Here is a 12,417-nt window from a genome sequence, read left to right as displayed (position 1 = left end):
TATGGCCAAGCTGAAACGTAAAGTCATGGGCTTATATCGTAACCACCGACTCCCAGCAGTTAATGTAACGCCTGAAGAAGAAGAAGCTGTTAGTAACTTAGCCAGCGACCGCAGCATCATTGTCAAACCGTCAGACAAATGCAAAGGCCTCGTTTTGATGAACAAAGACACTTACATGGCAAAGGCGAGGGATATACTTGATCAGTACGAACAGGTACCTAGTAACCCTACTCCTAGATTAGAAGCCTCAACCAAAAGAACTATTAAATCGGTTATGGACAACAAGGTAGACCAGTCACTTATGCAAGCCCTCCTGCCACAGGGGTCGCGCACTGCGGAATTCTACGGTCTCCCTAAGAATCACAAACCATCCGTCCCGCTCCGCCCCATCGTGTCAGCGTGTGGGGACCCCCTTGACAAGGTTACGTGGTTCTTAGATCAGATCATCTCTCAACTACTATAATACGTACCTGCCCACCTGCCAAACACCGACACGTATCTTCAGCGGCTGAGCCAAACGTATCCGAACGGCTTTCCCCCAGGTACGATCGTCTTTAGCCTAGATGTAACTAACCTATATGGGAATATACCTGTAGACGAGGCTGTACAAACGGTGATGAATCTGTTACAGGAACACAGAGAGACCATCAATTTGTTTGACCTGTCTTGGACAGACGTAGAGCCTCTTCTAAGGCACTGCCTCACCAACAGCTACCTAAGATTCGGGCAATCATTTTACAAACAAACCCTCGGGTTACCCATGGGAAACCGTATAGCCCCGTCCACCGCTATCATCTTCATGGGAGCGCTGGAAGACATTTATTTGTCTGCTAACCGCGCTCAACCAGAACTGTACCTGCGCTACATCGATGACTGTTTCTGTGTCTGGTCACATGGTTCGGAGGAGCTCTCAGCTTACTTCGAATATGTCAACTCGGTTCACCCCACGATCAAATTCACCATCGAACGTTCCGACACAGCCAGGCCTCGGGGACAAATAGCATTTTTAGACACGCAGATCAGCGTGCACCAGAGCGGGCACTACAAAACGCAGCTTCATATCAAACCTGAAGCTGCATCCATCATCCTTCCTTTTGACTCGGCCCAGCCGTTCAAAACTAAAAAGTCGGTCGCTAAGTCCCAATTTCTACGAGCCCTGAAGGTTTCGTCAGACCCACAGAGCGCTAAGCGCAGCACTGACATGATATTTGACTTGGTCGTGTCCAACGGCTACCCTCCACGCTGGCTGCACGGGATAGCGCGTCAGGCTCTGAAACAATACAACAGACAAAAGTATCCGACAGCTAACCGCACAAGTGACCGTAGTCACACAGGAGCCCATCCCAAACGTAGGGATAGGATATATGTGTCACTGCCTTTCATCAGTGACAGCCTGACTCGGAAAGTAGATGCGGCCCTGAAATCTGTTAATCCCAGCTTAACAGCATCGTGGAAAAATGGCAACACCCTCGCCAAACGCCTGGTACATTCGGCTTTAGAGCCCCCACCCTGTCGCGCAGGGAAGCAGTTCTGCCGTACGTGTAACAATGGACTACATGGGCGATGCACAACGAAAAATGTCGTCTATCAGATCACATGTATGATGTGCGCAGCTGCCGACGGGCCTCCTCAGACATACATTGGAGAAACAAAGCGCTGTGTCAGATACAGGTTCGATGAACATTTTAGAGACGGCACCAATCGTACGAGGCAGACTCCCTTTGGAGAACATATGAGGGAGAGCCATCCGAATGAGTCAGAGCCTCGGCTATCTGTCACCATTCTTCGCAGATGCAAAGACGCAGCTGACCGGAAGTAGCCGAGGCTCAGGCTATCCGGGATAGGCAGCCCTCTCTGAACGGTCAGATCGACACGTGGCCACTGCTCCACTGAACGATTACGTTTTGTCAGCCATCGATCGATGTGTATTATGTATGTACATGTTACACGTATGTAATGTATTCGGTGTGATGTGTTGATACATTTGAGTACGAGGGTAGGACCCAATTACTTGTAATTACTAAATCTCGGTACCGGTGTCAAATGTGTAATTGTGTAGGGATCGTGTGTGTTCTTATTTAGGCCAACATGCGTCATTTTATTTCTGTATACCTATGCTGCCAGTCTGGGGAGAAGATCGTGATCGTAAATCATGCCTTTTTATTTTAGGTCAAGTATTTAGGATTAGTACTTAGGGTAAAGTGTTAAAATTGGATTATTGTTATTTATGGTAGCAACAACTTGTGATCGGTGGTGCAAAGAATGTTATCCGCACGTTCGCCATCTCTGCTTCAAATATGAATGCTTTAAATGTTCACTCTGAAGAAGCCACAAGGGCGAAATATCAGTGTCTTTATATATATTTTGTTTTTTCGTCATTTTTCGATTAAGTATGAGCAAAGGCTATTTCATCATCACTAAAACTAAAAAAACAGTAATACTTTTCGAAAAAAGGGGTATCATTGGACTCAGAAAAGAATACCGCACCACATGAGCCATGAGCCCATATACTTTTCCAAAATTCGGTTTTTTTTAACAACCCTACTGTGCCGGGGCGGGACGGTTCCGTCTTTACATCGAGCTCCTTACCGCTGATTATATTAGATTCGCGTCATATTCGGTGAGAAGAGTGAGAAATGTACAGGCAATCATATGGTCAAAGAATTTTGAAAATCGGCCGGTAACAACTTGAGTTATGAGTGTGTAAACACAAAATTGTGATTGCCGCGTTTCCCGCGTCGGCCGATGCCGCTTCAGCCGGCGACATCTTAAAGGGACCCTCCCACCTTAACATTAGTTTTGAGTTGAGATAGCCAAGTTTGCGGCCAGGCTCAGAAACCACCATTTATCCTGGTCGCAACCCCCGCAGCTTTATGGTGTTCAAGAAATTTCTTCCCTTTACTTGCAGGGTGGGACCAGCGTGGTCCCTATCTCTTAACCATTACGGGAATCTGATGACGTCATCAGGCTTTCGAACGTCCGTTAAATGTTTGACTAAAACGTTTTGTAGCACGCGGTGGTATATGCTGCTTTGCGCGCAACAAATGCCGCACTTTCAAATAAAGTCGCTAGGAACAGCGGAGATCCCAAAAAGTAAACAAAAGTATAAGTCTAATATCTTGAAAACCGGTGAATATTTTTCGATGAAATTTGGTAGATATGCGTTTTTGCTCTTTCTGAACCGAGCGACATCACTTTCATGCCAATTCATTAACTTTTTTGAAGGTGGGAGGGTCCCTTTAACCTTAGCAGGCTTCTAACTGCCATATTTATTGTTGGATTATCTAGAAATTCACCATACATGCGCACAAATGTTTGCTCTTTCGTATAGTGAAAGAATAAAAAAATCGGCCGGTAACTTTTTGAGTTATTGGCGTGTAAACGCAAAAAAGTCGCTAATATGGCAGATTTGACCACATTTGACCTCATTTGACCTTGAAGATATTGACCTAGGGTCATGAAATTCACACACAACAGAGTTCCCCAAGCCCCCACCTACCCTCCAAATTTCGTCTTTCTAGCTCCAGTGCAGAGCTGAGATCTTAGGGGGGCGACATCCGCCCCCCCCCTTCCACTGGGCGTAGTACTCGCAACCCTTCCACTGCGCGTGTTAACACCTGCTTTGTACGTACCTACAAGGCGCGGGCGAAGTTCACAACACAAATGTCCGACAGTAATTAGTACTACTACTGCGGTACGTACCGGGACGACCCGCTGTGTGCAATTTACACTCATATATATATATATATATATTAGTGTAAGCTGGAAGCAGATTATTCTTATGGCAATGCTCATTAAATGATAACGCAGCTTTTCCGTTTATAAGCTTACGGTTTATGGACTCTAGTGCTCTTATAGCTTTCTTATTGCTTTCAACATGTTCAAAAAGGATATTACCCAAGCTCATAATGGTTAACAAAAGTATGGCCAACAAAAACATGGCCAATGACAAGTCACCCCTAAAACAGAGCAACCTGGTATACCACTTCAAATGCAACAAAGGAGACTGTGCGCTCCTCCCTTCAAGTGGCTATATCGGCCTCACCACCACGACTCTGTCCCGGCGCCTAACTATGCACCTTCAGAGCGGAGGACCGCAGCAACACACCCAGACTGAACACCAAACCCTACTGACCAGACGGGAAATCGTGGACAACACCTCCATTCTGGCGAGAGCATCGGACTGGCGACGACTGGCGGCTCTCGAGGCCATCATGATCAGGGAAAAGGACCCAGCCATCAATCGGCAGATAAACGCCCGAGGAACCCTGCAGTTGTATGAGGGTCGGCGCCTGACCTAGGTCACGTGTCGCCCACTAGAAAGCTGCGCTTACCTGGATGGATAGATCTGCAATTCGTTAATGTTGATGTAACTCGTTTAATTCATTTCCTAACAGCATATCAAGTTTCTTCAGAAATGTCTTTTGCAATTTATCACGAGCGACTATCTCGCGGTGGATTAATTCAAACGAACTGACTTGACCGAAATGTGTGACATGACCTTTGTTCTTGAAAATGTATAGGGAATATACGAAACGCGTCGAACTATAAGGTCAATTTAATGGAAATAATACTTTTGTTAACCATTATGAGCTTGGGTAATATCCTTTTTGAACATGTTGAAAGCAATAAGAAAGCTATAAGAGCACTAGAGTCCATAAACCGTAAGCTTATAAACGGAAAAGCTGCGTTATCATTTAATGAGCATTGCCATATATATATATATATATATATATATATATATATATATATATATATATATATATATATATATATATATATATATATATATATATATATATATATATATATATATATATATATATATATATATATATATATCTGACCATATAATCAGCGTGACACACGCATCAAAATTCAAAGCATTGTTGTGCAAAGCAATCAATTCTCACAAAGCACTGAAGTTAATGACCCCTGATTCATCTCTGATTTGAAATGCCCTTGGTGTGTAACTAGTCTCCCTATGTATGAGGGTGTCCTAGCCGACCCGACCCGGGGCGGCGCCGCTGAAGGCGCGGCTGTGGCTCGCGCACTCCGGGTCCTCCACCAGCCGCGGGAGCCTGATGAGGCTCTCGCCGGAACACATGCGCCGGCGGATCAGTTGCAGGAACAGCTGGTACTGGTACTGGCCCAGCTGGCGGTCGACGCCGCCCTCCGTCAGCCACTGCACCCACTTGTAGGCGGGGCAGATGCGCGGCCAGGGGTACAGCATGTCCAGCCAGATCATCCGCACCTTGGCGCACCTGGACAGGGACATGGAGCCGGCGTCCGCCTTGACGATGGTCAGCTTGTCCAGGGTAAGCAGTGGATCCAGCTCCTTGATGCTTTCGTCGACTGTGATCCTGACCAAGGCGTCCTTGTGAATATGATCAATTCGTGTTGTCTCGAGACGAAGAATCTCCTTTACCGACACACATAGGCCTTCTGGCTGCAGTTCCCGAATGCGTGAGCCGATGACCTGCATTGTGCAAACTGTCATGTTGAAACTCTTGCTCTGCACAACGTCAAAATAACTATCCCAGATGATCAGTTCATTCACTGCGCCGGAAAATGCGTAGGGGTGCATGTCACCTTTCACCAGAAGATTGCGAACGACGAAAGACGCCATGTCATTGCGACTGTGGAAGCATTTGTTACTTATATTGCCGATTGTCACATTGTTCCACTCGCTGAAGAAGGCACGTCCACCGAAACTCTCCTCATGGCAAACATCCATGGTGACATTGTTCATAACGTATTCGAAAACTGAGCCTGTTATCCAGCTGGACTCCAAGTTCAGCATCTTCACATACTGCAGCAGGAAACTGGGACCCTCCTCAGCCCGGCGATCGTCGGCTTCCTCAGCCTGGTGATAGTCGAAGGCTCTGGATTCAACATCAAGATGTCCAATGTGGTGCATCTGAATCGCCGTTTGTGATTCCCAGTGACCAGCAAACGATCCCGTCTTGACATGGAGTGATGCGATGTTTTCAAACCTAACAAGGCGCAGGCTGTTGTTACTGTGCGATGCCATGCCATGACTCTCGATGTCTAGCCGCTGAGCGTGGCTGATGGTGAAGTTGACCAGAGAGTGGAGGCTCTTGATGGCGCCCTCGTCGATAATGACGTGGCTCCAGCCGCTGATGTTCACCGACAGAACGCCCGTCGGAAAGAAATCTTGACGCAGAGTCAACTGAGGATCAGATCAGACGCCAGTCAAAGGCAAGGTTTGATTTGGTTCGGTCCTAGAAAATAGCGAAGCCTGCAAACGTGTAAAAATATCGGATTTGTGAATGATGTAAGCAACTCATAATGAATAACATAAATACAAGTCCAAGCAATTTTTGCGTGACAATAGAAACGAAATTCAAAGTTACGTTTGAGGTTTGTACCACAACAAAATCGCAAAACATGTGCGAATTAAGTTAACATACCAACATACTCGCCTATCGTGCGAATTCAATGCTGTTTAAATACTATTTTATTACCCTACGTAGGTAGGGGCCGTTTAATTTTACGTAAAGTAACTAAACAATGATAGTGATACCTACATCGCTTTGTCTCATTTTTTACATTACAAACAGCAATCAATTTTGAAAATTGACAGGCTGACTTTTTTACTCCCTATTAATGCACATTTACATCCCCTTTCCTGCCCTGCGGAGGCTCACCGTCTCATTTCCCGGCGACGGGCAGCTGACGCTCCGCGCTTTGGCGCACGAGGGCCGGACCGAGCAGACCGCGATCTCGCACACGGCCGGCCCCGGGCTGCGGCGACCCACGGACCCGGTCAGCGCCGGGGCCGGCAGCAGCAGCGGCAGCCCCAGCAGCCACAGCGTTCTCATCCCGACCGGTGACCTCATGGTGCCGCCGAGCCAGACCAGAGCCGAGCCAGTCGAAACAGCGTCCCGTCCGAGACGTCACCGTCTTCTGTGGACAACCGTGAAGCGCCCAGCAACGTCATCATCGAACTCCGTGCCAACAGAAATGTGGACAGGATAACTGCTACAAGATAGGTATGTTTAACTATGGGATGTATGTGCAATAAAAAGGCACTTTTCATCAGTAGCGGCGGAACACCTTCAATTATACGCCCTTATAGGGCTGAATATTAAAATGATAAAATCAAAGGGGGGCACGGTGCCCCGGTGCCCTCCCCGTTCCGCCGCCTATGCTTTTCATTCTTCAACAGTTTCCATAAAGCATTTTTTCGGTACATCGGGCTTTATCATCACCTTTTGGTTCGATAATTGTTTTCAATAAATAGCCTTTGCTCAAAAGCCTTTGCTCATGTGCTTGTGAGTCCTTCCATTCAAAAGGTTCGGACTAAATTTATTTAAAAAGAAAAAGGTTATGTGTTTGAAGTTTTAACATCAAAATGTCATTAAACTTTGCCTCTATTACGTTCATAGAAACTCTTCACTCTTCAGAGTAGATCTGATGAGGTGCCATGGACGAAATAGGGGTCAAATTTTATACATACCTAGTAACTATCTTACCCTCGCCGGCCGAGGGGGACGGGTGCCGCCCCCCCCCCCCCATAGCGTTTTTTCGCGATAGCTCCTAACACGCTGGCGATAGAGAACTGAAACTTGGTATACCTGACCTTTGATTCAAGTCGAATCCTTTGACACCAACCGCATTTTCGTGTCAGGTCAGGTTACTGACCTATGACCATAGGCGGCGGAACGGGGATGGCACCGCCCACCGGGGCACTGTGCCCCCCCCCCCCCCGCTTTTAACATTAAAACGGCATTTTAACGGCATTTTAACATTAGCCCTGTGGGCGTTGCACGGAAAGAATGGGACCAAACGTCGGCAGTGCCCCCCCCCCCCTTAATTGAAGGTGTTCCGCCGCTACTGCCTAAGACGTCATAAGTGAACCTCTGCACGGTCTTCAGATGTCGCAACATATTACATAGCAACGCCCTCACTGGCAGAGGAGCTTTCACAGGGAAATGAAACTTGCAGGATCGAATATCCATTACGAGTCTCATAACTTGTTATCTCGGATTTTTCCTAAAGGTCATATGAGGTCAGGTCATTTTCGTGACCTCACCATTATAAGCCCATGGGGAAAAAATGAAAACTGCTAGGTATTCTGGCGCCGGGAACGATCTCCAACTATCTCAAGCACACAGAATCGTGATTTTGTGCACTCCTTGCAAGGTAAGATGCGTCACTTTTTCAATGTTGACCTTGCGTGAGGTCATGTATGACGTCATTAGGGTCATATGAGCTTTTCGTCAAGAACTCCCGATCAAATTGAGCTAGCGAGTCGGGAAATCCAGCAGTGGACTCATGAAGACCTGCCAAATCGAGTGATATGCAACATGACCTACTTCGACCAATTTCGTGACCTAGGGGTGCTGACCTGACCGTGACCTGAGGTCAACACCCTAAGTTGACCTCACCCAAATAAAGAGTATATCATTCGACGCACCTGAGCGAGGCAAACACGATGCTGCCAAAATCGCGGCTCTGCGGTCGTTTTTTGCTAAGTTATTCACCAAAAACGGAACCGTACATTGGGTCACTTGACCTGACCTCAGAGGTCACCGGTTGACCTAGGACCTTAAAATCGGATATCAATCTCTGCGTCTCGTAACGGCGCACACGATCGTTTTTTTTTCCGCAACGCGCTAGCGTCACCAGGGGCGAAACGGCGAGGGGGTTTTACCCGCCCCCTCCCCCTCGGCCGGCGCGTATACGCGCCTTATTATTGGTTTACGCGCCGGACTTATTGGTTTTCTACATATATGTAGAAAACCAATAAGTCCGGCGAGGGTTAATTTTAGTATTTCAAGAATATAAAGCGAGCTAAGCCTAGGGCAAGGTTGCTTATAAGCGACCCTTTCCTATTTGCGACCCACCTCCCTACAGAAAAACTGGTAAGAGAAATCGGGGAGAAACAATGTCAAATGGACTGTCATACATTGCTTAACAATCTCAATTCTTTTCCGGTAGTCGGTGCATTTGTTGATACGTTTTAGGTGAGTTTAAATATAAATGGCCATTTTCTTATCCAAACCGTGTGTATTTGCGCCATGTCTGATGAAAAACGATGCACGTGTCGCTAGATGATGCACCTTTTTTATTCTGAGTCAATAATCATTTTTTCAATTGATTGCAGCCTTCCCGTAGTGAATCGCTCGACTCAGCAGTGCGTGGTGGATGAAAATGTGTCGCAGCCCAAGATTCTTCAAGATATCGCAGCCCATATTTCCTCTTTGCACCCGACATGGTCGCATATAGCTCAAGAAGGGAAATGAATGGGAAAAAAGAGCAGGGAATATGAGGGGTTGCCGAATTAAGCGCGGGCCTCGAATACAATACGGGATAACTACCAAAAAAGGGGTTTTCGCCTTATTTTCGCCTTTGGTGCATTACGTGATCAGCTTCCACAAATATAAACGTGCTGGCTGAATGGTCCTATTCTGGTGATTAAGTGCTTTGCGTATATGTTATATTTAAGTATCTTGTTTCATGTTTTCGAGCGTAGCATTTTTTCGCCATTTTGTTATGCGAAAACCCATAGACCTATTACCGATCCTCCCCGGTCGCTAATCGGAACTATATTATAGTTCCCTTTTAGCGTTTTTTTGTAATGGTTTGCAAAAATACTCACTACAAATAAATTTGTGGATATTTGGGCAGCAAAATGTATTGATTCTGATAGGAAAATGAACGATCTCTCCAAAAAGCAATCCAGTAATACAGTGGCACCCATAAAGCGTGAGCAGCGACGGTTCAAATTAAGTGGGTCACTAATTAGGCATTTTACGCTACAAATTAGGTACCTAATGATTACCTAATTATCGTTACAACCACAATGCTCAGAACAGCGCTCGATCTTGTTTATTATTCGTTCGTTTCGATGCAAAGTGCAGTGAGAATGGGATTTAACCCGCAAGTTGCTGGGGGGGGGGGGCGTTAAACGCCCCCACTTTTTTCGCCGGGCCATACCATAAAAACGGCGCGCCGCAGGCGCGCCAAATTTTGGGGACCTGTAGGGAATTGATCGAAGTTTATTGTGACAACGTTTGAAAAAAAAAATCGGTCGAAAATTCTTGAGATATCGAGGTTTTAGTGACGTCATGATTTCTGAGTTTTCGACCAAAAACGGCATATGTTCAAAAAATCATATAAAACCAGTATAGCGCCTTTTGGGGCGACTAACGGAGCGAGCGAGGGGGTGACTCTTGCACGTGCGAAATTTTGAGGGGGTACCTCCAACTGACTTGTGCACGGCACCCTACTGACCGGTTTCTAGCGATGTGCCAAATTTGAGCACAATCGGCCCAGCCCTTCTCGAGATCTGGGAGCGGCACCCTGCACGTGCGCACGTGCAAAATGGGTCCCAACTGACTTGTGCACGGCACCCTACTAACTGGTCCCTAACCATGTACCAAATTTGAGTGCCATCGGTCCAGCCGTTCTCGAGATCTGGAAACGACCCCTGCACGTGCGCACGTGCAGCAGCACCCCAACTCTGGCACATGGATATGCAGTGCCTAGTGGGTGCCTACCTACATGCCAACTTTCAGCGCAATCGGCCAAGTAGTTACCGAGATATTGCAACAATTACAAAGCTGACACCTCTTCGTTTTGCACGTGGCACGTGCATAAGGGGTCACCCACATGCATCGGGAATAGTCCAATACTTGGTAGAAGGAATGAAGCTACCCTACAAAAATTACCGCGTGTAAATCGGTCAAGTGGTTGCTGAGATATAAGCCTCGCAAAAGCGTCCGCCTCCGCACGGCCGGCCGGCCGCTCATACTCAGAAATTTCCGTTATTCTACGTAAGACTCCGCTCGCTTCGCTCGCTCCGTAATCAAAGAATAGACATACAGACATGCCGTAAACGCCATTAGACTGCCAATACAATGAACATTCAATCAAATGGCTATCTTTGATTAAAGAGTATCGTTCCACATTTTCCAAATTCTTGATCTGAATCTTGGCAATTTCTCGTGACTACTTCACGACCATGATACATGCATTTCTTAAATTGAACTTTTTGAGCCAAACACGTGCATGTATGATAAAATGAATGCACCATCGTGTTCTACGCCCCAAATTACCCATAAAACATGTGTCAAAGGCTGCGAATATCAGTATTGAGTTTCGGGGATATGTGCCTACCCGGTTGACCTGACCTTGACCCTGACATATGCTGGACACCCCTACATGGAGCTGACACTCTTGTAGGCCTTATATGATGGATTGTGCACCGTTTTGACAGAGTTTATGACGAGAGGCGCCCATTGCGAAGTCCTGAAGTCCATGCTACTGAAAGCCCGATTTCAGGTGTTTGACCTGACCTTGACCCGACCTGTGACCTCAAAATTCAACTTTGAAGTACTCATCTGAAGCGTCTTGTCGCGTTCTTTCGTTTGCCGCCTCGTGCGTTTCGCTGCGCCTATTGGTTCTCGAGCTATCGGCTGGGGGCGTTTAACCCCCCCCCCCCCCCCAGCAAACGGTGGGTGGCGAAATACCTCAGCAACTGCCGGGTTAAGGTACTTTCTCGTTCAACTTTATTTGAAACTGGAGCACGTACCCGTGTCCCGCGGCCGCGAACCGCGACTTGCGAGAACAGACAGATGGGGCACAAATTATTCCGTAATTTCCATGCTGATAATGACGCACTGTCTAAATGTATCGATCAGATATGTATATTCTGAAGTAACAAGCATCTTGTGTCACACTGTATTAGTTATAAAAATGCCTTTAATTAGTTATGCCGACTTACGTGCGCTGTTCTCACCTGATTTGGTCGTGGACGGTTAAATTGACGGCTGGCTCTCGGTCAGTGCCCAGGGGTCGGTTATGACTGCCTCTGTGACACCCTACTTTGCTGAGCTGTTATCATTGCGCCCGACGGATTGGTGCTATCTGACGTGCACTTCACTGCGCCGATACCTTTGTATCGGACGGCGTAGGCTAGCCCGGCACGGGCCTTTACCAGGATCCTGATAAAGATTGCGGTTCCGAGACGGCCTTTTCATATAGTTATTCCTTTAACAACCTGAAGTGGTCCATTTGCCCTTCAAACAATGCAAATATGCTAATACACATTTCCTGTTGAATTCCCTCGCGATTCTTTCTCCCTTTCCCAAATTTCCATCCAACATCAAACATGTTTAGTTGCACACACCTTTGAGGTAAGCATGGTAACATATTCACAACGCTCGTTATTTCGCTGGAGCCTTCGATAAACATTTTTACGTTTCGTACCCAATACACATAGATATCAAATAATGATAGGTACCTATCCATGCTTAGTTATCAACTGAATTTTATATCACAGGCTCAACAAATTAAACAGCTTTGTAGCAGGAGAACTCTACACAAAGCTGTCGTCTTCATCCAAAAATGGATGATAGTCACGGCTTTTAAGCCCCATTAAGAATT

General features: G+C 46.6%; 1 protein-coding gene across 2 annotated transcripts; it reads right to left on the bottom strand.

Annotated features, from left to right (window-relative positions):
- Positions 1–4,878: 4,878 nt before the first annotated feature.
- Positions 4,879–11,856, bottom strand: LOC122382536. Of its 2 annotated transcripts, XM_043368000.1 has the most exons (3): positions 11,771–11,856; positions 6,672–6,930; positions 4,926–6,193 (listed from the first exon to the last, which is right to left on the bottom strand). In XM_043368000.1, exons 2-3 carry the CDS (start codon positions 6,861–6,863, stop codon positions 5,000–5,002), a joined length of 1,386 nt encoding a protein of 461 aa, XP_043223935.1. In that variant the 5' UTR covers positions 6,864–6,930; positions 11,771–11,856; the 3' UTR covers positions 4,926–4,999. The 2 variants fall into 2 exon arrangements, with proteins under 2 accessions (XP_043223936.1, XP_043223935.1); XM_043368001.1 differs by lacking the exon at positions 11,771–11,856 and having other exon boundaries at positions 4,879–6,193; positions 6,672–7,238.
- Between the last annotated feature and the right edge of the window lie 561 nt (positions 11,857–12,417).

The sequence above is a fragment of the Amphibalanus amphitrite genome, unplaced genomic scaffold (assembly GCF_019059575.1).
Source record: "Amphibalanus amphitrite isolate SeventyFive unplaced genomic scaffold, NRLGWU_Aamphi_draft 000142F_arrow, whole genome shotgun sequence".
Lineage (NCBI taxonomy): Eukaryota > Metazoa > Arthropoda > Thecostraca > Balanomorpha > Balanidae > Amphibalanus > Amphibalanus amphitrite.
The sequence above is the reverse complement of the archived record's forward strand: the minus strand, read 5'-3'. Positions and strand labels throughout refer to the sequence as shown.

Coding starts and splice junctions, on each gene's coding strand:
- LOC122382536 (XM_043368000.1), bottom strand. CDS start 6,863: ATGAGGTCACCGGTCGGGATGAGAACGCTGTGGCTGCTGGGGCTGCCG. Junction 6,194..6,671: donor CGTCGCCGGGAAATGAGACG/GTGAGCCTCCGC, acceptor TCTGATCCTCAG/TTGACTCTGCGTCAAGATTT.